This window comes from Lagopus muta, chromosome 5 (genome assembly GCF_023343835.1).
Source record: "Lagopus muta isolate bLagMut1 chromosome 5, bLagMut1 primary, whole genome shotgun sequence".
Taxonomy (NCBI): Eukaryota; Metazoa; Chordata; class Aves; order Galliformes; family Phasianidae; genus Lagopus; species Lagopus muta.
In genome coordinates this window covers 8,807,302-8,831,077 of record NC_064437.1, presented here as the reverse complement: position 1 = coordinate 8,831,077, position 23,776 = coordinate 8,807,302, and the positions used below count along the sequence as shown (strand labels likewise).

General features: G+C 46.9%; 3 protein-coding genes across 3 annotated transcripts in view; 1 reads left to right on the top strand and 2 right to left on the bottom strand.

Annotated features, from left to right (window-relative positions):
- Positions 1 to 2,822, bottom strand: part of GPBP1L1 (GC-rich promoter binding protein 1 like 1) — a 30,915-nt gene extending 28,093 nt beyond the window's left edge. The window contains exon 1 of the mRNA XM_048944995.1: positions 2,706 to 2,822. The gene's annotated coding sequence lies outside the window, so the exon portion shown is untranslated. The remainder of the gene's footprint in view (positions 1 to 2,705) is intronic.
- A 176-nt stretch (positions 2,823 to 2,998) lies between these two features.
- Positions 2,999 to 5,033, top strand: TMEM69 (transmembrane protein 69). The gene is made up of 2 exons (XM_048946200.1): positions 2,999 to 3,625; positions 4,212 to 5,033. The coding sequence occupies exons 1-2, from the start codon at positions 3,581 to 3,583 to the stop codon at positions 4,941 to 4,943; spliced, it is 777 nt and encodes a 258-aa protein (XP_048802157.1). The 5' UTR covers positions 2,999 to 3,580; the 3' UTR covers positions 4,944 to 5,033.
- Positions 5,034 to 6,380: 1,347 nt separating this feature from the next.
- On the bottom strand, positions 6,381 to 16,946 carry LOC125693044 (intracisternal A particle-promoted polypeptide). The gene is made up of 9 exons (XM_048944426.1): positions 16,932 to 16,946; positions 14,968 to 15,589; positions 14,363 to 14,794; positions 14,118 to 14,273; positions 13,207 to 13,374; positions 11,004 to 11,141; positions 10,588 to 10,710; positions 9,699 to 9,919; positions 6,381 to 8,763 (listed from the first exon to the last, which is right to left on the bottom strand). The coding sequence occupies exons 1-9, from the start codon at positions 16,944 to 16,946 to the stop codon at positions 8,539 to 8,541; spliced, it is 2,100 nt and encodes a 699-aa protein (XP_048800383.1). The 3' UTR covers positions 6,381 to 8,538.
- Positions 16,947 to 23,776: the final 6,830 nt, after the last annotated feature.

Genomic DNA, 23,776 nt, shown 5'->3' with positions numbered 1-23,776 from the left:
ATAGGCTTTCCCCCCGCCTTACCACCACATTAGCAGCCTTTACGTGACCTAAACTTCTCAGCCTGCACAGTGTTTGCACATACAGGACAGTGAGCATTTGGCTGCTATCGGCCCATCTAAATCTACTCCCAAAAATGTAAATTTACCCTCTGACCATACAATAACTCGTTCAAGTTTGGCACACTGTCACAGGAACATGTTACCTTCCAGAACACCAGTGAAACAACACGCTGGCGTTTGGGAGGCGTGCTGAGCAGAACCACATTTCTGCCAACTTCGCTGCCTTTCGTCAAACCTGACAAGTAAGGAGAACCCAAACTGGTGCGACTCTGCAAAAGACAGATGTGCACCACTTACTCAGAATGCCAGGCGCTGCACAAGTGACGCTGCAGCAGCTCCTTACCCCGCCATGTTAGAAGGACAACATCTAAAACAGAGAGAAAGCACTCGATGCCAAATAAGTTAGCACAGGACTTACAAACCCCAAAGAAACTCCTCTGCACGCAGAGCGCCTCACCAGCTGGAGAGCTCGCTAGCAATGACCTTGCTCACTGTAACCTACAGCAACAACCAGCCCACGTCTGTGCCTTCACAGACAAAGCCGTACCGGTGCAGGAACCACCAGCACTTTGCTGAGAAGAGTGCTTTGTGTTTTGGCCCTGCTTAACATAACCAATCTGCTCACATGAATGAATACAGCACGCCCTGAAGTGCACCCTGCAACCAAACCATTCAGCAGCTTCAAAAATCCCCTAATGCTGAAACTACGTTAAAAAAAAATGCAACTTGAGCTCTTGATCCAGTGAAGTGTTTGTTCTCTTGTGGCACTCTTGTCGTTGCTATCCGACATCCCACACTCCCAAAGAAATTCACAGTTTCATCCACAGCACTGCTTTCTTAAAAAAAAAAAAAAAAAAAAAAAAAAAAGATAACCCACAGCTCTCAAAGTATTTTTAACATTTCCCAAAGCTGTTTGTGAAGATCAGTTCCCTTTCGTGACTTCATCCCCTCATTTAAAACACCGATTTGAAGAGGCACTCAAGCCAAGCACCAAGCAGTGCTATCAGCAAGACAAGGTGACAGCAACCTGAAACACATCTCCAAGGAAGGCACTTCTCCCAGCAGTCGGCACAGCGTGCACATCCATTCAGTTTGTGATACGTATCACATCTGCACGCTGCTCCTTCCTTATTTCAGAAACATTCATAGAAAAGAAAACAACAACCAACAAACAGGACTTCTTTTTTTTCTAAATGCCATCTGTTCCCTGCATATTTTCACTCCAAGTCCAAGCAGAATATCTGCAATGGAAACTTCAGTGCCACGCAAGATTAAGACTACAAACCAGATGTATAAAATATGCAAAGGTCGTGCTTCCTTAGAAGCAGCTTTAAGTAAATGAGGAAAATGCCAACAAATGCTTTCTCTAGGAAAAAAAAAACCAAACTTTTAGAAGTTCTCATAAGGCAGTTTTCTCTATAAGCGATCTGAAGTAACGTTAAAAAACAGGGTTATTTTTGTTGAACGGCGATGTTTTCTCTCCCCCCGCCCCACACCTGACGTTTCCAGCCCCGCTCGGCAGACACAAGAGCCGAGCACAGCGCTCCCACCCCCGCGCCCGGCGCTCCCAGCAGCGCTGCGGGCCGCAGCCGGGATGCAGGCAGGCGGCGCCGGGCCCCGCCGCAGCCCCACCCGCTCCGAGCCGCCCAGGTGCGCTCCCAGCCCGTGTTTACGTCCCTGCCTCGGCCGCTTCCAACCTCCCGGAATATTATCGGCATTACTAACGCCTGTGTCACTAGAAGCTCGAGGGCGGCGCCAGCTGACCTGGTCAGCTTATCCGAGGCGATTTGCAGCCGATGTTTTTAAGAAATTCCGCCACGGCCGGAAGGATTTCGGCAGCGGCCGCTCGCCTCGAGCCGCTGAAAAGCTCTCGGCCGCACGAACAGCCGCTCCGAAGTTGCCGCGGGAACCAAAACTCAAAGCCCTCAGCGGCGGCCCGGAGCCCGGCGCGCTCCCGGCAGCTCGGCCGTCACCGCCCGCGGCCGCCACCGCCCCACACGGCGCAGCACCCGGAGCCGCACGCGGCCGGGCGGCACCCGGGGGCTCCGGCCTCCTTCCGCCAGGCCGGGCACGCGTGTCGCCGCCGATCTCCTCCCCCCCCCAGCCGACCAACCACCGCGGAACGGCGGCGGATCGGCCCTCGGCCCGACTCTCCCACTTTCGTTTCCAACTCGCGCTCGCGGCGCCGCCGCGCAGAAGCCCGGCGCGGCCCCGGGGACTTTACCCCGGCCTCTGCCCCCGCGCCCCTCACTGACACGGCGCGCCGCCAGCGGAGCGGCGTAGAGCTCGGCAAACTTTCCGCCGAGGCAGGAAACAATAAGCGCGGAGCTCGGCCCCGGCCGCCCCCCCCCCCAACCCCTCGGCCCGGAGCCCCCCGGGAGCGCGGCTCCCCCCGCCGCGGCGGAAGGGCCGGGGCCGCGCGGGCAGCAGGTCCGGAGTGCCGAGCTCCCCCCGGCGGCCGCCCCGCTCCCCCCGCCGCCGCCGCCAGAGGGGTCCCGGCCTGGCGGGAGGCCCATCCCGGGCCGCTCCGAGGCCGCGGGGCCGGTGATCGGAGAGTGGAAGGCGGGAAGCCGGCGCCGAGCCCGGCGGAGCGGCGGACGGAGACGCCGCGAAGCGCGGGGAACGGAGGTGGGCGCCGCACTCACCGGCCAGGCCTCTCCCGCTGCCTCCTGCGGCCCCAGAACCATAACAAAGCTCTGCCCAAAATGGCTGCCCGGCCCTGCCCGGCCGGGGGCCGGAGGGGGCGGGGCCTGCGAGCGAGGGGGGCGGGGCCGGGAGGCGGAAGGGCCACGCCCACTTGGCTCCGCCGGCGGCCACGCGGAGCGCACCCCCCACCCCCGGCGCCCGCCGCCCAGAGCAGGGATAAGGGTGCGCGCGCGCCCCCCGCCCCGCCAATCGGCGCCGTCCTCGCGGTCTCTGGGGCGCCGCGGAGAACTACTACGAGTCCCAGAAAGCCCCGCGCCGCGGGGTAGCCTGGGAATCGTATTCCGCTATGGCGTCTCGCGGCCGTCCGCGTGCGCAAGCTTGAGAAAATACCGGGCCGGGCCCGGCCAGCTCAGGAGCCCGCGGCGCTTGGGCCGGGCGCGGCCGGGCTGTCAGGCGGCACGACGGCTGCGCGCCGCGCGGTGCTCTTCTGGCACGTATCGGGCTGCGTATTGGGTGCCGCGCACGGCTGCGTTCTTCCCTGTGCGGCGGAACCAGAGGCGCCGTGCACGTTCCCGCCCGGACCGCCGAGGCGGAGCCCAGCCGGAGCGCTGCCCGGTACGCAGGAAGCGCCGCGTCCCGCACGGCCGGCCTTCCTCCTCGCCTGGCCTGCAACGTCGGTTCCTGGAACGACCTGCAGCAAAACATCCCGCGGTGGATAAATAATTACAGAGCGCGTCGAGGCTTTACCTCTCAGTACAGCACGGTGAGAAGCGCACGTCTGAATGCTGAGCGCGGCCTGCGGCACGAGCTGAGCTACTCGCGGTTCGGCCAGCCACCCGCTTGGCTGCTGTTTCAGGACCCGGACAAAGCAAGCATGTTCCATCTCATACAGCGGTGCTGCTCCCGCACGCCTCTTCAAGTAAGTTCCTGCAGGCTTTAAGCTCCGTTTTTCTTTAAACGTGCCATTGGAGCGTTGGGAAGCAGTGCCTCACAAGCGAAAGTAGGCTTGCATTCATTGCAGCTATTCTGAGCACGTCCCTTATTTTTACAGCCGCCTTTGGCCAAAGCTCTGATTCCTTTTCTTTTAAATCACGTTCTGATGTTTACATTCTTTTTCTTTCCTATAATTATCGTCACGGATGCCGTTAAACAATGATGGGATAGTAGCTGCTTTCGGGGATGGCACTGTTCAGTGATCATGCTGTGTTCCTTTCTGGTCAGGCCTGATGCATGCTCCCTTAGCCTTTGGGTGGGTGGGAGAAGAGGTGGCTGCAGAAAGTGTTTTCACAGTGAGCAACGTCTGCTTGCTCACTGGGAAGAGCTGAGCAGCTGTGCCAGCTTAATTGCTTAGATCAAAACATGAGAAAGCCTTGAGGAAGGGCAGCTGTGGGGTTATCCAGCCAAGAAAACTCTTCAGTTCAATATTTTATAGATACTCCAGGTAACTGTAGGACAATAACGTCTGTGTTGTAAGGTGCTCAAAAGAACAAACTTTTTAATTGCAGCTGCAGAAGCTAACTGGTCCCAGACTACTCCTGCATGGAAAGAATAAGACAAGGTGCTCCTCTCCCTGTCTCTCCCTGCAGAGAAATGTTTGTCTTCTCTCAAGACCTCTGAGCCTCAGCAGACTATCGGTGTGTGCAGTCAAACTCCAGGCTTTTCACACGTCTTTCCCACTCTTAAAGAAAAAGCCTCCCCAAGAACCTCCTCGAGAGCCAGGCCTGTTGCGACAGAGTATGAAATCACTGAAGGATTCTCCAAAGCCAGCCCTTTACTTAAGCCTTGCAGGGCTAATTCCACTTGTTTCTATGCCGCTATTAATGGTTTTCCAAAGGACCTACCACCCAGAGCTGGCATTTGTTCAGGTTACGTATGGTGCTGTCATCGTCTCTTTCATAGGGGGAATGAGGTGGGGATTTGCTGTCCCAGAAAACAGCCCAGCCAAGCCAGACTGGCTGAACCTGGCCAACAGCACCATTCTTCCTCTGCTCGCCTGGCAAGCCTTGCTTTTTAAAGATATCGCTAGCAGTGCAGTAATGATTGTACTGAGCTTAGGGATAGCATTACACTACGACCTTTCCCTTCTTCCTACCTATCCTCTTTGGTTTAAAGGACTGAGGATAGTGGTAACAGTGGTGGCAGTATTATCACTGTTAGCTACTTTAGCCGTGAAGATGGTTTCTGATCATGAGAATTTAATTAACAGCAGACCCGAAAAGCAGAACACAAAACAATAAAGCAAGGGGAAAAAGCTGTTTATTTGTTAATAATGTATTTGCATTGAGGTCATATGGAAATAAAGACTTATTTGTGCTCAGAAGTCATAAGAGGGCATTGATCAAGATGCTTATTCTTGGAGCAAGTAAGTTCATAGCAGCTTTAGAAGGGAAGCACTCTAAATACTGATTGTGTCCAAGACAGGCCAGAATCTGCCATTATCTGTGGAACAAAGCATCGTTCCTGAGTGAGATTAGATGAATTTAAAAGGGAGATTCACGTGTCGTGGGTATGAATTGCTGTGTTCTGAATTATCGAAGTATCTGGTTTGACTATAATGTTATAACATTCTGTGGGAGGGAGAACAATGATGTAGTGGTGTGTGCTCTAAATGATGTCAAGGTGAAAGCAGTACGTTTATCACTGAAAGAAATAGAGAATTGTGCAGAAGTACATACACCTTCAGTTCCTGTTTTGTGGAAGTGTGAAAAAAACCCACCAAGAACTCAACCTTATTTCAAATTGAGGAGATGTCCAGAGCTTAATCACATAGAACTTAAAGTGGAAAGAAGGGGTAGGTGAGGTTTGTTCGCAGTGGCAAGCTGAGGTCAGAGTTCACCTGAAGTATATCATTAAGCTGCCATGGGGAAGGCTGGAAGGGGCAACTTTTTATCTTCAATGAAGTGCTACAAAAGAAGATCATCTTACTATTTAGACTTAAATGGAAAGGAGAGCCAGCCCATCTGCTCCTAGATTTTGCTTGGTCTTAAGCAGTGAAGCTGCTTGCAACACGTAATCATAAAGGACCATTATATTCCTAAGTTAAAGTACCATCGCTTGCTGCTTGGTAGAACACAGATCTACTGCTAACACGGAAGGATCAGGCAGTAGAATTGAAAGAAGTTTGTCTTCTCCCTCCTCAAGAGTAGTTTTATTTGTGCACCCTGGGAAGGTACAAACGCAGTTGTGGCCTGCACGCTCTCCCTGAGTAGCTGGTTCTTGACACAGCTTTGCATGTAAGTCTCCTTCCTAACGAAATCTCAAAGAAGAAACAAGAGCCCATCACACAGATTTTCTTTTCTATCCTCAGCTACCTGAGGAAGCTTAATACATTGCATATGAGCGTAGTTACTATAGGCTTTTTATCTTAAGATGCAAGAAGAAAGGCAATGTTTGATATCCATGTACCCTCAGGACCAATTTATGTGATCCTCATAGTACACATAAAGCACTGTTGGTTAGTGAAGAACAAAGCACCCACCATAACTTCAGTTTTATCTGCTCATTCTGCAAAGAACAATTTAGGAAACCTGCCTAAAGATGATGCCATCTTCTTCTATGGTGTTGCTGAAACAGCAGCTATGTCCATGAATCTCTCCTTCTCTTACCCCATTACCTTTTATGCATTAACAGCACCATATCCCCAAATCAGCAGTATACTTGATGCTCTCCGAATATAAAATAAATAGAAACTTTATTTGTAAACACAGTGTTATTCTTTTTTAAATATGACAGTTTTTAAGTGGATCCAGATTTTGGTCTGCGTCAGGGAAAGATTGCTGAGTAGCTGGGAGCAGTTGATTACAGCCTCCAAGCTCAAACATCAAAATCAACCACAGGAACTGGAGAAGGCAGCTTTAGACCAACAGCAGACGCCCTCAAGATAATCTGAACCAGAAAGCTTATGGGAAGGAGAAGTGAGTGCATAGAATTCCCAAATGAATAAAATATAGTGAAGACGGTGTTTCTCGTGTGTCTCAAGAAGGTTCCTCAACAAATAACAAAACTTAAGAAATATTACCTATAATTTCATTTCAGAGAGGGCTGCATGGAGCTGATAAGGCAGCCACACTTGCAGTGACTTTATACTGAAGAGAAATTAATGAGAATTTTACTACAGAAGTGTGGTATTTGCAGCTTGAAGCAGGCAAAATGTATCATCACTCTCTCCCAGCGTCCTACCAGGAACAGGACTTCAGTTAAAGAACAGGACAACTCACTAGATGAAAACAGCAACAATACAAGACATTATGGTAGGAAAACACCCTATTCAAGAGTATTCCATATTCAGTTATGAAAGTATATTTTATTACAAAAACTGCTTAAAACAAGTTCAAACTTGAAAAAAGACAAATAGACATAATTAAGAAATAATTTTGAAGTAAAACATATACAATGATTGAGTGATCAGAGAAAACAAATGCTCAATCATCTAGCACATTTTAACCTGGCAATCTCTCAGTCCTGTGTTAGAATGCAAAACCTGGATTCCTAATGTACCTGCAACACTGACTCTGGGGGCTTTTACTCATCGGTTAATTTGTTAGCTGCATGAAAGAGATGTGGGCTTGGTACGAGTGCCCCCTTGTCTCATAATGCAGGCTTCCTGTTCTCTGCCATTCCAGTTGTGATTTTACGGTCTAGGGTAACACTGTATCTCATATTCAAGCAGCTTTATTTCAGACTCCTATCTGAGTCATCCACAGCTGTGCAGACAATGCAATTGCAGTGTGCAAAAAGCAACTTCAAGTACAACACTCATTTGATGAAGCTAGAAATAACTCCAAACTCCTGGCGAGTATTCTAGGAGTGTATCCAAGCTAAATATGAATTCCTTAAGGAAAGACACACTAACAGCATCACCTCAATGCTGAACACAGCTATTTCCACTACAAAAGGCTCTGTCCACACTAATTTGGAAGAGGCAAGGTATAAAATGCAGCAAGGATGAACGTGTGAACCTTGTATAAGAGCATGTATTCAGATGCCAAATCACAGCACGTGTCACACAGCATAAAACACAGTTAACAAAAAAAGGAAAAAAAAAAAAATGGGCAAAAGGTTTTCCTTAGGTTTTTAGTCTAAGAGCTGTCCTTACTGCAAAAACAACTCATCTAACTAATGCCGCTTCCATTTAAAATAATCAGTTTATACAGAAAAGGAGCTCTATTGCCATCGCTGACTCCACTGAGTAAAAAAAGCCTGTGCTGAAGTGGAATGACGTTATTAGAACTGCAAGAATAGCTTTCCATAATAGGAAGTCCTCAGCCACTTACCATCAAAGTTGGGGGGGTGGCAGGAAAGTAAACATCTAATTAATATTTAGTGCCCATGTCCTGCAGCAGCAGAGAGGCTCAAATGCATCTAGGTCCTAAGTGGAGGTACCAAGTCTCTCCCATCTCTTCTTTTTCTTGTTTTCTATCAGCAAAGGACAACTAATGCCAGTCAAGTAGCCAGCCTGCTTTTATCGGCAGGGAACTCCTAGCCATCCATAGCAACCTTCTTCCAGAGTGTAAGGCCAGCTGAAGATACTGACTGACACATCTGAGATCTAACACCTCTAGTGTGCTGGAATGATTTCTTCAGATCGGTACAGGGCAAGTTTGGCATTTAATAAATCTTAATCCAGTCATAAGAGGCATTCCTACTCTGGGATAAGCCCATTTACTTTGAAGGGCAAGAGTTTTAATATTTCCTTTTGCTTCGGAAAAGCCCTCTGATCTAAGCCCCTGTTTCTACTGAAGGTTCTGCTGATAGAAGAGGTTTCTAGCCAATGAAACCGGAAACCAGAGGAGGCAGATACTCATTCCTTGGATGAGTTTTCTTCCTTGCACTTTACAGCACAGCTACACCTCCTTCACAGCGGCTGGTGATCATGTTGGCAGTTTCAGTCCAACTGTCCATGTGAGGGTTATAAACTTCAACAGAGTCAGAGGTTACCGGAGCAGCAAAGTCATGACTGGGAGCACGGCCTCCCAAGGCATAAAGAAATCCATTCACAGTCACAACACAGACACCAGCTCTTGGCATCTTCATTGGTGCAACTTCGACCCACTTTTCCTAATGAGAACATGAAGAAAAAAAAAAATAAAATAAAAAAAATAAAAATAAAAATCAACAAGTAGTTTTAGGATATGGCCCAATTCTGATAAAAGCAGCTTTTTAGCCTTAAAGACTGAAACACGTTAACTATGCAAACATCACAATTCAAACACTATGCTATGTGCATAGTAGCAAGTGTGTTATTGATACTGTAATGCCAGCACTTTCACAGGAGGTCCATGCGGTAGCAGTCTCTAAAGAACAGATCACACCCTGTCTACACAACACCCCTTCCTTTCTTCAGTCACCGTGTGATGCAGCCCGTCTCCAGATCAGAGAACCATATGCACTTTGAGATGGGAAACAAGGAGAACAGTGCAGAACAGAATGCCACCATGGAATACATGCTGCTTTCAGCAACTTTCTGTTGCAAAGAGCATCATATAAACATGAGCAGTAATAGCCAGGACTAATACTGCATTCAAAGCAATCTTTCTAGTTGCATTGAAACAACCACCACATTTTTATGCAGAAGAGAGATTCTCAAGTCACGCAGCAAAGGGCAACTCTTACTTGTTCTCTCTGGAGAGTGTAATTCATTCTATCGCAGAAGGAGAAGGGGAAATTTATTCCACTACCTCTACTTTGACAAGTATTTACCTAAGTATGAAGTATCTGAGCTTGGTTAGCTTCCAGTTTCCCAAAAGCATGCATACAGTTTTCATAAACATACGGGTTAGATCAGCAGAATGCTACAAGCTGGTTAGGACAGACAGACTCAGATATCACCGGAACTCCTTCCACCCCCAACTTGGATTACCAGCCAGTAGGAAAAGCAGAGCTGGAAATTATTTGTTTTTTTCTTTTTAAAGGAAGGAAGCAGGCTACTTCCACAGCATTTTACACAAAGTCCACGCAGTCTACATTTCTGAAAGGAAGGGACTCCACCATACCTCTTCAAAGGAGTATCTTTCTACAGTAGCAAGCGCATCTTGAGATTCATTCCAGCCTCCAACAGCATAGATACAATCATTGAGAGCAGCTACACCGAGATACGCTCTTCGGGTGCCCATGGGAGGAAGCTCAGACCAACATTTAGATAGCGGGTCGTAGACTTCAACAGAACGCAGCTCTACTCCCTCATGGCTGATACCACCAACAACATAAATTAGACCTGTAGAAATATAGTTTTTCCTATGTGAGGTTTCACAATACAAAGTCTTGAAAGACAGAAAATGCTTCTCATGGCATCCATTTCAGCTTGCCACTAAGATGATTCAAGAATACCAAATAGAATCCTTTATTTGTCCAGAATTAGCACACAAAGTTTTCAGGTAAGTAACCCTGTGCTCAAGCACTAGAAGCTGTGATGAAAGCAACCGTCAATCAAGTGAAGGGTGGAGAATTCAGAAGGCTGGAGCTTCTGTCAATACTTGGATCAGATGCATAAAAAGCACACATACAGCTTAAACCTTCAGACACAACTGTCCCGAAATAATCTGAAGAATTGCCACAGGTTGTCAAAAAGACATGCACATGAACCCAAAAGCTGGAGATACATAAAAGCAATAGCAGGAAGGATAATCAACTTAATAGGTTAGCTGGATAATCATACCAACAGCCATATATAAACTACTTTCATGACATAAAAGGCAGCAGACAGAGAAAGACCTCTATAGTATAATTTCTGTAGAAACACGTTAGGAGGACAAAAAAGCAAGGCACAATCTTCTGCAAATGACAGGACAAGACAAAAGTAAGAACTCGTGACTGAAACATAACTGTTTCTGAAGAGTTCCAAGAGCCCAAGAGGGTTTTGGAAGCAAGCTTAACAATCCTCACCTTGTATTTCACAACATCCGAAGTAATAACGGGGCACAGCCATGCTTCCCACCACATCCCAACTATTTTCTTCAGGATCAAATCTTTCAATTGTGTTGCCGATCTCTGCCCCAACCCAACCTCCTGCAAATGCCAACAAACACAGGAAAGCATTTAATGGTATGAAGCAGTGCCTAAATTGCAGGTAACACTGTGTGTCCTGCAACAGAACAACATCAATTCTGCTAGGGAAATAAGTTAGAGCTGAACAATAACTAATCCACAGAGACCTGGTGTACTAATGCTCATTTGAACAGGTCTTTTTCAAAGCTGCAGATAGGTAACATTAAGCCATAATATTAAAAACCAAAAAAACTTACAGGTCCCATGAATTAACACCTCTAAGATTAACGTCACCTAGTGGAAAAAAGAATTACCTAAAGCATAGATAGCACCACGGCATGTGCACACTCCCAGTCCACAGCGAGGATGGTTCATGGAAGCCACAATCGTCCACTGCTTACTGACAGGATCGTAACATTCAGTACAGTCAAAAATCATTGAGTCCTTCTCACCTGCGTAATAAGAGAAAGCACAGAGACACGGGAACTACAGATCTGCACTGCAGATGCAAATTTTTCAACTCTTCCTAGGACAAAAGAGTGTAAGAACACAAGATTTTCCTTTCAGCTAGCCAAACAGCCAGAACAGCAAAAGCTTCATTGATACCCAGAACTGAATCATCACTTGAAACAGCATTCATCAACAGTTCCCTGAAACATTACTGAAAACATCAGGAATGAACAACCAGTGCTATACACATTTTATTTTGCAGCACAACACAATTTTCAAGGCTAAAGAATGCATTCTGTGGTAACATGAATGCATATGCATTCCTTAAGGACTGGCAGGTAGAGGTACTCATCACATCCTTGTGCAAACATACCTAACAAGCCCTTCCAGGTAGGCAGACAAGCAGATGTCTTGCCTCTCATTCTGTGCGCTTCTACAAGATTAGAAGTGAAAGAAGAGACGCAATTACCCATAGCACACAAGACTGCAGAGTACCTAACACCTCTCAGTGTATCTGAACACTGATATATGCTTACCTCAGAGTTGCTATACCACAAGAGGAAAGAATGGCCACTAAGAATCACAGAATCACAGAACTGTAGGGGTTGGAAGGGACCTCCAGAGATCATCGAGTCCAACCCCCTGCCAAAGCAGGTTCCCTACAGTAGGTCGCACAGGCAGGCATCCAGGCAGGTCTTGAACATCTCCAGAGAAGGAGACTCCACCACCTCCCTGGGCAGCCTGTTCCAGTGCTCCGTCACCTCACTGTAAAGAAGTTCTTGCGCATGTTTGTGCAGAACTTCCTATGCTGCAGTTTCCAGCCGTTTCCCCTTGTCCTGTCTCCACTCACCACTGAAAACAGTCCGGCCTCGCCATTCTGCCCCCCACACCTTAGATATTTGTAGACCTGGATCAGGTCCCCTCTCAGTCTTCTTTTCTCAAGGCTGAACAGACCCAGTTCACTCAGCCTTTCCTCATAGCAGAGATGCTCCAGGCCCTTCACCATCTTCGTGGCCCTCCGCTGGACTCTTTCCAAGAGATCCCTGTCTTTTTTGTACTGGGGAGCCCAGAACTGGATGCAGTACTCCAGATGAGGTCTTACCAGGGCAGAGTAGAGGGGGAGGATCACCTCTCTCGACCTGCTGGCCACGCTCTTTTTAATGCACCCCAGGATGCCATTGGCCTTTTTGGCCACAAGGGCACAATGCTGGCTCATGGCCAACCTGTCATCCACCAGGACACCCAGGTCCCCTTCCGCAGAGCTCCCCTCCAGCAGGTCATCCCCCAACCAATTGCTGACCAAGTTGACCAAGAAATGGCCAACATTGGAACCCTAACCAGTACACTCACAGCAGCAACAATAGAGAAGCAAGATACCCTAAATTCAGCTATTACTGAAGCTACAATTTATATTACCTACTGCTGGCTTCCTCAGTACTATTTCGAGGAAAAATAGTTTTTAAAACCTCTACCCATGATTTCTCCAGTATCTTTTTAACAGAAGACTCTACATCCCTGAAGGACTTAAATTCAGTCAGGAAAACTGGAAGTACTGGACTTTAGACTGTGCAGTGTTAGGCCTATGCAATACTGCAGGCTTACTTTTGAAGAAAACGTCCATCTCCAAGAGTAAACATGTCCACAAACAAAGCACAAAGCACCAATCCCTATCAAGTTAGTAAGTCAGTGCAGGACCCAGCACCAATAATGTACTGGCTACTTAACCACTCATTTGTGAGGAAATGAACTTCTGCATCTATCAATTCTAGCCTAAGAATGATCAAAATATAACAAAATTGATATTCTTACATTGCAGTTAAGGAACAGGAGTTTACTGTACCACTACAGGGCACATACTCCTAAAATAAACACAATCTATTCAGCTTTCTGAAATCATAGCAAGATGACAATGTCTCTCTCTGATGCATATCAGCTCTTCAGTTAATTTCATTGGGTATTCTCTTTCAAAAGAACATGCATACTTCATATAACAGACACTTATTTAACATTTATATTACCATTAGCATTAGGAATGTGCCCAAAGTGCGTGCTTGTTTCAGGTTTTACCTCCAATGGCATAGACCATTCCTCCAACAACAGCCACACCCAGCCCACTACGGGCCTGGCGGAGGGAAGACACCGTAGTCCAGTAGTGGCTGAAAGTGTCGAATCGCTCCACACAGCTGAGGGCTCTGCTGTCACTCCAACGTCCTCCTTGCAGTCGGGTGTACCCTCCTAGAAAGCAAATGGAAAGGTCACAGCTGAGTAAGAGCTTCCTGCTCAACCCCATGATCTTAACATGTAAAACGCAGAAGAAAAGCCAACAGAAAATCCATAGCAACAGCACTCTACTGTTAGTAGGAATCAGGCTTTTCCAAACTGCATTAGTTCTCCATCACATACAGAAGAAAGGTCACCTTGAAGGTCAGGTAACTTGTGCTACTGCACTTCATTGTATCACTACAGATATTCATATTCTTGGTAAAAGGCACAGACCAGCTTTTGCTATCTTACAATTATTACTTCTCACAGGGTGGAGGAAAAAGTATTTATTTTCAATACAGTGCTGTAGCTCTGGTGAAAACTTGAGATCGCAAGTATCCCATCAAATAAATATCCTGTACTGAGAAAACATCAGCTTTCAGAAAAAAAAAAAAGTGCAGGGAATCTGTATATGCCAGTATGCATTTCCTCTAGTGAACCATGCTGATTTGCAGCTTTCCACCCAAGGCAAATAACTTTTAAAAGGCAGATCTAGGCTTTGAATGCCACGTCATAACAATACAAAATATGAATGCTCCCCCACTGTGCAATTTTAAGTAGAAAGCAGCCAAGACTGCAAATCAGCCAGATGAAGCATACTGCTCTTTTTGTGTCTTCCCATTGAATAAAAAGTAGTCCAGCATTTCTGTCAGTACTGTAATAGAAGATACTACTTCATCATTTGTTTTATAAGTTTCAAAGAGCCACATTCTAACCTACTGCATAAAGGTACTTCCTGGCTTTCCTCCGTGGACGACCTTTAGAAGCTTGCAGAAAACTGCTGACCTTGTTTTCTTTAGGAGATTTACAGACTTCACAGTATTCTTTCAGCAGAGTTTGCAGAGCCACCCGAAGGCTGAAATCTGGAACACCTTGACGAAAGAAACAGATTAGAAAAGACTTGGTTAAAACGGCTTGTCTGAAAACAAACATCTGATACTCCTGGCTTTTTTGCGCTCACCTTCTATGTACTTTAAGAGCCTTTGTGCCGGCAACAGAGGGAATCGCACAGGCTCCAGCACTTCCACCACGTGCTTCCTTCTTTTTCCCAGATCCTTCAAAATCCATTGCATAGCAGCCAGGAACACCTGGTACTCGTCCTCAATGCTCAGGTCCTCACTCCGCAAGATCTTCACCAGCTGCTCCTTGCTCAGCGCCAGGAACTCCTCCCCAGCCTGCACCTCCAGGAAGTGCGCGTGGATGTAGCCCTCTGTGAACTCCAGCAGGTCGTGGCAGGCGATCTGCTCGGAGAACTGGAAGAAGCCGATGCAGTTCAGTGGGTCGATCTGGCCCTTCAGGAACTCGCAGCACAGCTCCACCACCTCGCTGAGCTGCAACATGTCCGCGGCGACGATCAGCTCCTGCACGTTGTGCTCGCCGATGCTCACCACGCCTGCGGGTGGGCACAGGACGGCGGAGCTCCGCTGTAAGCCGTGCGCGAGCAACGGAGCGCTGGCAGAGCCCGCCACCCCACGGCCGGACCCCTCACAGAGACCGCCCGCCCCTCTCACAGACGGGACCACCGCCCTCCCCCCTCACGGACGGGACCCCCAGCCCCACCGTTACCCGTGTAGATGAAGTCCAGTAGCGTGTGGAAGATGCCCGCCTCGACGCCCGCGATCCGCACCACGTCCCGCCCCGATTCCTTCATGCCGCCCGCAAAGAGCGCCGCGAAGTACGGGCTGCTGGCCGCCAGCACCAGGCGGTGCACGGAGAACGTCTCGCGGCCCACCTCCAGCCGCACGTCGCAGAAGCTCTGCCCGACGCGCAGCCGGTTGATCTGAGCCAGCAGGAGGCGAGCGTGGCGGTCCGAAAATGAGCTCCCGCCGGCGATGCCCGCCGCGACACACGCCATGACGCTCACTGAGGCGCGACCGCCCCTCTCGCCCTCTGACCGCCCTGAGGGGCGGAGCTCGCGCACGCGCAGCTCCCCCCACCCGCGCCTGCAACGGGCGGTGCTCGCGCCTTTCCGCAGCGCATGCGCGGTGCGGGTGGTGGGAGTGCGTGCCTTCGTCTGTGAGGCGTGCGGCGAGGAGGGCGCGTGGCGGCGGCGGCGGCGGCCTCGAGCGGCTTCGCAGCGCGCCTGTCTTGGCAGTGCTTGATCCTTTGTCCGTGTGCCTGCCTGGTCGCTTGCCCCTGTGGAGCCTGTTTGCTCGCAGCTCTGGCCAACGTTCCCATGGACCCTTCTCTGTAAGGTGCTTTTTTAATGTGAATTTCAATCATTCTCCTGATAGATGACATTACTGCCTGCGGTGCTGAGGGCGATCAGCAGGTGGAACAGGCTTCCTATGGCACAGAGCCCGTTGGAGACGTGGAAGCATTTAGAAAATGCTCTCAGAAATATGGTTTGGTTTTTGGGTGGGCCTGTGTGAAGCCAGGAGTTGGACTCTGTGATACCTGCGAGTCCCTTTCAATAACGGGTGCAGTGTGATTCTCTGTGTGGTGACAGTGGCCTTCTGCACTGCCTTACAGACTCAGTCATACTCCTCTCAGGCTTACCTCTGCAAGCTGTGATCCCAGACACTGTAATGTGTTTGTGAGGGGGAAACTGACTGCCCCTCGTGGTAGGATAGACATGGAAGCCCTGGAGTGTGTCCAGAGAAGGGCAATGGAGCTATGAGGAGTCTGGACCACAGGTGTTACGGGGAGCAGCTGAAGGAGCTGGTATTGTTCTGTCTGAAACAAAAGGAGGTTCAGGGAGGACCTCATTGCTCTCTACAACTCTCTGGAAGGAGGTTATGGTGAGGTGAGGGTCGGCTTCTTCTCCTTGTAGCTGTGATAATGAGAAGTGATGTCCTTAAGTTGCACCAGAGGAGGTTCAGGTTGGATATTAGGAACAATTTCTTCTTCCAACGAGCAGTGATGCACAGGCTGCCAGGGGAGGTGATGGTGTTACCATCCCTGGAGGTGTTCAAGAACTGCAGAGATGTGGCACTGAGGGACGTGGTCAGTGGGCATGGTGGAGTGGAGTTGAACTAGATGTTTTGGTGATCTTTTCCAGCCCTAATGATTCTGTGATTATATTACATTCTTTTCTGAGGAGAAATGACAGCTAACCTCTGCCTGAGGCAGTCCTAGAGAATGGGATGATGGGGGCTGTATATCCTCGGTGTGGCATCATGGTCAGCACTGCCTGAAGGATGGCCAGCCCACACACCTCAGTATGGCATCATGCTGCATTTGGGTCTTCCTCTTCATTCCAGTATGGATGCTTCACCACAGTGCCCTGTAGTACTTTGAGGGTGCCTGGGGTCAGAGCTGGTCCCGAGGCAGGGCCGTCTTTGTGTGATTCACTGAGTCACTGCATGTCTGGGCACTGACCAAGGGAAGAGCTTCGCATACTGAGTTACACCTCTCATTCCTTGGGTCTGAAAAAGCCAGCGCTGATACAAAAGCATCCCTGCTGAATTTTCCATGATAATTTCAGCAACATGACATGCAGCCAAATTTTAAATAAATAAATAAGCCTCTTGGACCACTTCCATATCTATTTACTGTGAGTATGGGAAAAGAGAAACATGTCTGCTTACAGTTACAATGGTCATGGCCCCTCAGGCTTTTCTTATGATTCAATATTTCATTGTAATAACTTTTAAATGTGCTTCCAGAAAAGAAATCTGAATTGTGATACTCTCTGGGGACTGTTGCTTTCTCCATTCATCAGCATTTTGTTCTTGACATTAGAATGGTAAAACGATCTTCTGAGCCGGTCTTAAAAAAACATCCATAGAAAATACATACTTAAATAGAAAAGTAAGGTTCCTGCAGTTGCATGCGTTGGGTGCATGCTGATATGGCTCAATATATATTTTAGGCCAGGCTGATAAATTCTTTGAGAATTTTCTTTCATTGATGAATCAGGAAAAGAATCCAGAGCTGTCTTTGTGCTGACATTTTATTCATTGGAAGTGGCCTGTGAGTAAAAGGCTTAGAATTCCTCTCAGTGCTCAGGCGCAGGCTGATGTCAGCTGGTAGACGCTTGGCCAGCATTAGGATTTCACACCATAGTGCCAAATTTACAGGCACAGAATAGCATTGTTGAGACTGCTAATTTTGCCCTGAAGGCCTGTCCTGCACTGTGTTAATGTGGCTGACTAGTTGTGTGTACAGAAGAGGGCACTGCTTCAGCATGTTTCTTTTATAACCACGCGGAGGCCATACAAGATGGAGTTAATGCTCCCATATGCTGTTGTGCATCTCCTAAAGCAGACTAGGGTTTTTTTTTTTGTAATAAGTCTGTAAGTACATTTGACAGTGAAATTGTACTGTGTAACAAGAAGCCTTTTGATTAATACCAAGAATGACAACACATCACAGTGAAGGAATTAAAGATGATTTCAGTTTTAATTTAATAGGTTCCTAACATGGTGTTTGCCGGAAGCCAGCTGAGCGCTTACTGACCCATAGGACAGGTGTCAAAAAAGGCATGGCAGGTATTCCTCCGTGTTCCCCACTGGCCACACCTGCACAGAAGTGCTGCTATTGCAATACCAAGACCTCTCAGTGAGAGCAATCTGACAAATAACATTTTTAGGCTTTCTCCTGAAAAAGCCCTGTGCTGTGCCAGGGGGCCGAAGAACTGCAGTCTTCCTTGGGATATTTCATGGAGTTCCCTGCCTGCTCAGATTTCTCTGGTTGAGGGCTTCTATAGGAAACCTGTCCAGACACCTGGGTGGTGCTCTGCTGGGTGAGGTGTCTGCTTCCACTCTCAAATCCTGCAGGTGGTGCTGTCTGAACAGGATGATATTTTCTGAACATGCAGCAAGAATGGGTGGCTAATATATGTTACTTGTCTGGGTATTGTAGTTCTCTATTATAGGAAGGTCTTAGATTTTTTTTTTTCCTGAGCTCCATAAAATGAAGGGCTTTTAGTCTCAAAAAACCTACAAGAACAATAATTGATTTGAAAGTTGCAGTTGTGCTGTACTGTCTCCTGTACCTGTAGCTTTGGGGATCGTTTTGACATAATAATCAAAGAATAATCCCAAAGTGTTTCTTATGATACTTCATTGCTAAAGTTCTCTGTTGCAGAGGAGATGTGAAACTCAGACCTTGGCTGTTTGTAGGTATGACAAACCTTATGGAATGTTTTGTGATAGAGAATCACTTTTCAGTTGCTGTTTTTCAGCTCTTCTCTCATTACCTGCTGTAGCTACCATTTGTATTTCAGTACACGTGACCTACCAGATGGGTGTTGAATGGCCTCACCAAAAAGGAAAGGAGCTTCTATCATGCTTTGGTGTCCAGCTCATAAAACTCCCATAGGATGCAACCATTCTTGCTCAATTTCCCTACATTTTGTAAGAACTTGAAGTAAAACTTCTAGGGAAGCTGAAACTGGAGAAGTGCAGAACCACTTTATGAGAGGTGATGCGGATTAGAAATACCTGTAGTGCACTGAACTATGCTCTTTACACTTCCAAGCTACCCTTCTTTTTTCTAAGGCCTCCACGTGTCATGTGAGTACCATTGCATGCATAAAGCAGTGGTGCAGATCATCAGTCTCAGCCGTGCGTGTTTTCTTAGTGAAGTGGTGGAGCTGTGTGATGAGTCCCTATGGAGCTGGTAATCATGTTGTCTGCTCTCAGTCAAAAGCCTCTAATGAGCTGGGGGCACTAGATTCTAATTAGATACCACACAAACTTCCTGTTGGCTCAGGTGTACTGAAGCCTTAGTGGCTGAAGAAGCTTTCCTTCAGGGTCTGGATGTTTCCCATCTTAGTAGGAAAATTCATTGTGCTTTACAGTGAAATAACAGGTTTTCTAGACTTAGGCCAGATACGAGAAGGCTCTCTTGGCAGGATTGGGCCAGACCCATGAGCAAGATGAGCTTTATTCCTGCAAGAAATAACGCATCTTAACAATTATGCATGTGTGTGTAGGGTAAAGATCTGAACTGGAGTTGGTCAAAGATGGAGAACAAGAGGGGTCTTCAAAGCTAGCTTTTCTGCATAGGCAGCCTCAGCACACATGGTTTGCATGAAAACTTGAGGTTTTCTTCCCCCGCCCTGTCTTCCTGCCCTCAGCTTTTCTCAACGTTTTTGTCTACTTTGGAATTAATTGATAAAGTGACTAAGTACTTTCATTGCTCTCACTGTAATATGGCTTCAGGTAAGGATAACATTCAGGTAACTGCCTGATAAGAGAGTTGTCAGTTCAAACAGGTTTAGCATTCTTAAACTTGTTACTGAGAAACTCTCCTGAGCATCCACTTAGCACTGAGAAGCAGGCTGTGCTGGAGTCCAGCTGAAGGGCACCATGTCCTGCAATGGCACCCAGACCCATCAGAGCCACCTGGCAGGCAGCACAGCTGGGGAGAGTCTGAGCTGTGAGAGCCTCCAGACAGAACGTGATGTTCACAGCTAATGGTGTGATTTCAGGAGCACTGGTAGCGTTTCAGCACTTGCTGTAAGCTGCACTTTTACAGCTAGTCTTGGTTAGAGAGCTGGTGGGTGTACAGTACAAAACAGTCAGGAAAAGAAAGGTCTTTCAGGTGTGTTCCAGCAATTCAGGTGTTGTCTTCTGACTTACTTGTGTGGAGAGGTTTATGTTCAGGGTACATTTACCTAGCAGGAAGTTTGTTGAAATTCCAGTGAAATAGGAACGTTGTGCAACATGTGGCTGCAGTTCCCCACTGGTTGGAAGATTCTTGTTTAAGCCGAAGGTCTGGAGCAATTCCAAGCAACTTGATTTAAAGTAAACATCCTGGATGCAGTGTGTCAAATACTAACACAATATTGTTTTAGTTTTTCTCATTTCTCTTGTGGGAATAATCATTCCATGAAGAAGGAAAGTGATCTAATGAGAGAATTAACTCAAGAGCTTGAATATGGAATTAATCACAGCTGTCTGAGAGGGGAACCAAGGCAAACTCCACAGAGAGCTCACTGCATTTCCAAGGAAGGAGGTCAAAAGAATGCTAAGACTCAGATAGCAGTTGGTGATCAAAACAGAGATGCTTTTAGTAGCTAAAGGAAGCAAAAATGTGCAGCAGGATGAGTTTCCTCCTTTCATTTCTGTGAGATGTCACATCTCAGTAGGAAGGGATCGCTGCAACCTTTTCTTGGGGGTGTGAGAAAGTGACAGATGGTTTGGGTCTGATCCTCATTGCGTCTTCATGCTTAGCTGAAGCAGGTGATTGATTTCCTCGGCTGGCTCTTCTATTCACTGTTTGTTGGGAGTGGTCTTGCAGCTTCAACTGACCTGCTCCCTATGTAGTGTTACATCAATACTGGGATCGTTGTCTTTCTCTCAGAAAGTATTGCACTTGTGTTTACAGAACGTGTGAGCTGATTTTACTGAGAAGATGGATGGAGTTTAATCTCAGTGTGCAGGGATCTCTGCCTGATACCCACCACATTCCACAGCCTGTGCGTGTAGTGGGGTCATTCCACAAGCACAGCCTCTGTGGAATGTGAGGTCTGTCATGAAGGCCGTGAGTAATTGCTGGTGGGATGTCTGTGAGCTCTGTGTCTGCGTGCTCTGTGAGTCAGGGCATCCAGGGTTCTGTATATACTGAAGACTGAAAGGATTAAAACTTCCACAGTATAATGTTTTGACTGTAAATGGCATCGGCAACTAATACCCATCCCAGCTCTGTGGCTGCTCTGCTGTTCCTTTGCTGTGTATCTCCCTGCTTTTTTTTTCCCCCTTGATTTACCTTTCTGCAGTGCAAGCATTTTTCATTTCCCTTTGTAGAGCTTCACCTTTGGGGGCTGAGATGATGCCTGCTTAATTGACTAGAATAGGAGCAAACCCTTTGGGATTCCTAACAAAAGACCTGTCTGAATTTAATGACGACATAAAGGTAGTGGTGTTGTAATTCGTTTGTAAGCAGTTCTGAACCTCTGTTGCAGTGTTTTTGTTTGCACTTCAGTTTTCTCCGTTTCCTTATCACAATGTCACATCAAATGTTACCAAAATCCTTCAGAGGCCCTCATCTACAGCTTTCTTTTTTTTCCAGCAGGCTGGTTGTATCTCAGTTAGGAAAATCAACCCGTTGTGATGTTGTTTGTTTGAAATAAGCTAACAGTGATAGCATTTATCATTTTGTTATTCAAGGTGATGGAAATGCATTGTTTAATGACTTCTTATTCTGTGTTTTATTGTATGAGCTTTTTTTTTTTTTCCTTGATGTTCAGGTTTCTGCAAGTTTTAACATTTGTCCAAGGTTTACCTTGCAAAGCACAACTTCATTTCCAGGGTGAAATGAGTCTCTGAAAGAGGACTTGTTTGTGCTAGTCCTCCTTCTGCAACACTTGCAGCAATCAGATAAGTTTCTTACTGACTCCATCCCACTGACTCAGTTTGCTCACTCTTCCTCTCGGGTGTATTTTGAAGATTAATTAATACTTATAAAATACTCTTAGTAAAACCTGCCTGTGAAAAATGCAGCACTGGTTGAAAATGCCGCCATTATTGGTATTTATTATTTTGCAAAAGGGAAGCTATTTTGCAATCAATATCAGTGTGGAATTAGGAACTATAAAAATAGATTAGGGCTCTAGAGATACTGGAGAAAATTGTGACTGGCACAACTAAACTGAAGGTGAGAACTGTTGAGTAACCTGATGAAGAAAGCCTTCCAGTGGCACAAGGCACAGGAAGCAAGTTTTGGTAATAACACTTGGTAGTGAAATATACGTAGAATTAAGTATTTGTATTGCAGAAGGACGATGAAGGCCTTTTCAGTCTGTGAGTGTTCAAACTGAGGTTCATCATCATAAGTGATGTCAATAATTCCCAAGCAGCAGGCTCAGCTCACCTATCCTAACCAGCTCTAGGGAACTGCCGAGAGAGATCTGGTTGGGAATGGCTCCTGGCAGTGCACAGATCTGGTTGGGAATGGCTCCTGGCAGTGCACAGATCTGGTTGGGAATGGCTCCTGGCAGTGCAGTGGGGTTTTGGAAGACTCACACTGCTGTGCCAATATTTAAGGAAAGAAAACTAAATAAGCAGACCAGGCAGAGTGACCCAGCTAGCTGTGTTATGGTTAACATGACATCAGCGCCAGGCAGCGTGGTACGAGAGCTGATGCTTAGTCATATAGTAAATAAGTCAATAACTGGCACAATTTTTTTATTTTTATCAAATTTATCTTGTTGGAAAATCCAAGTTAACTTATTAATAAAGATTGTAAGTCTGGTTCCTACAGGTTAGTGTAGAAATACATTTCACAACATGTTTCACACAGCGTTTCATCTACCATTGTGACATTCTGATAAAGATCTTGGTGGCATTAAATACAGAGACACTTCAGTTGTCCTGGTCCCTTGGTTTTGCTGTAGGACCCAGTGCTGTTCGGGAGCATGTGTCACCAGTCTCGTGGCTTGTTCTGAAAGTAAGCATCAAAGAACTTAGTTGAAAATGTTTTCTAGGGTGATTTGGTGAGCTAGAGCAAAGAGAGTAAGGGCAGATGGGAAAAATAGAGCAGAGATGCAGGCGGAGACAAATGTGCTAAATTTAGCAAAGAACATAAAGGAAATGTTTGGCAGTGGCTGTGCAGAATAAGCTGCTGTTATGCTAGTGAAAGGGAATGATTAATTAGTGAATTAATGTTGCATAGCAAAATAAAAAGCAGGAAACTTTCTGCTCTGATTCAGGTGTCTCTGCAATCAAGAATGACAGCAAAGAAAACAGATCAGGGTGAAAAAAAAACTAGCAGAGCTTCACAGAAGTGCATTTTCTGTAAGAATTGGCTGGCTGTTCTTTTCAGAATGTAGAAGCAGCAGGTTGAGTAGCCATGAAGTACAGACCTGACGGCGTATCATTCCAAAAGCAGTTCAGTACCTGTAGGAATTATGTTACTGTTAGCTATAGTGAGAGGCAGAGCTTGACCTGATGGATCTAGCATTACTATTGCAGCTGTGTGAAACCACTGAAGTAAACAAGCAGTCTAGGGAAGAGTGGGATGGATTTTTAACATTGTCCTGGTGTAAGGCGGTGTGCCGAGTCATTGTTTCAGCTGGAGGCCGGATCCTTCCATGTTGTAAGGTGCCGAGCTCCATTGCAAGCACTGAGAGGATGTGGATTTTCGCTTGATGATAATGTGAGTCCCAAAATTAAATCCTTTCATGGTTGCCCTGGTGATACAACTGTGAAAGGCTGTACGGAATGGCATGGAACTCTCTGCTCTCCAGTGATGTCGGAGGAAGGATGCAAGCCTAAGTAAAACCAGCATTTGATTAATCTTTACCTGATGAGTTCCTGTGGGACTGGTGCAGACTTTGGTTTTACTTTGATGGTAGCAGTGATGCTGCAAGCAGAAATACCGATGGGGAAACCCCTCATGTGTCCTCCCTGATGCAGAGATCATTCTGTCTGTAGTCATTCCAAGGGATTCATTGCATTCACAATTATTCTTCACATTCATGGTG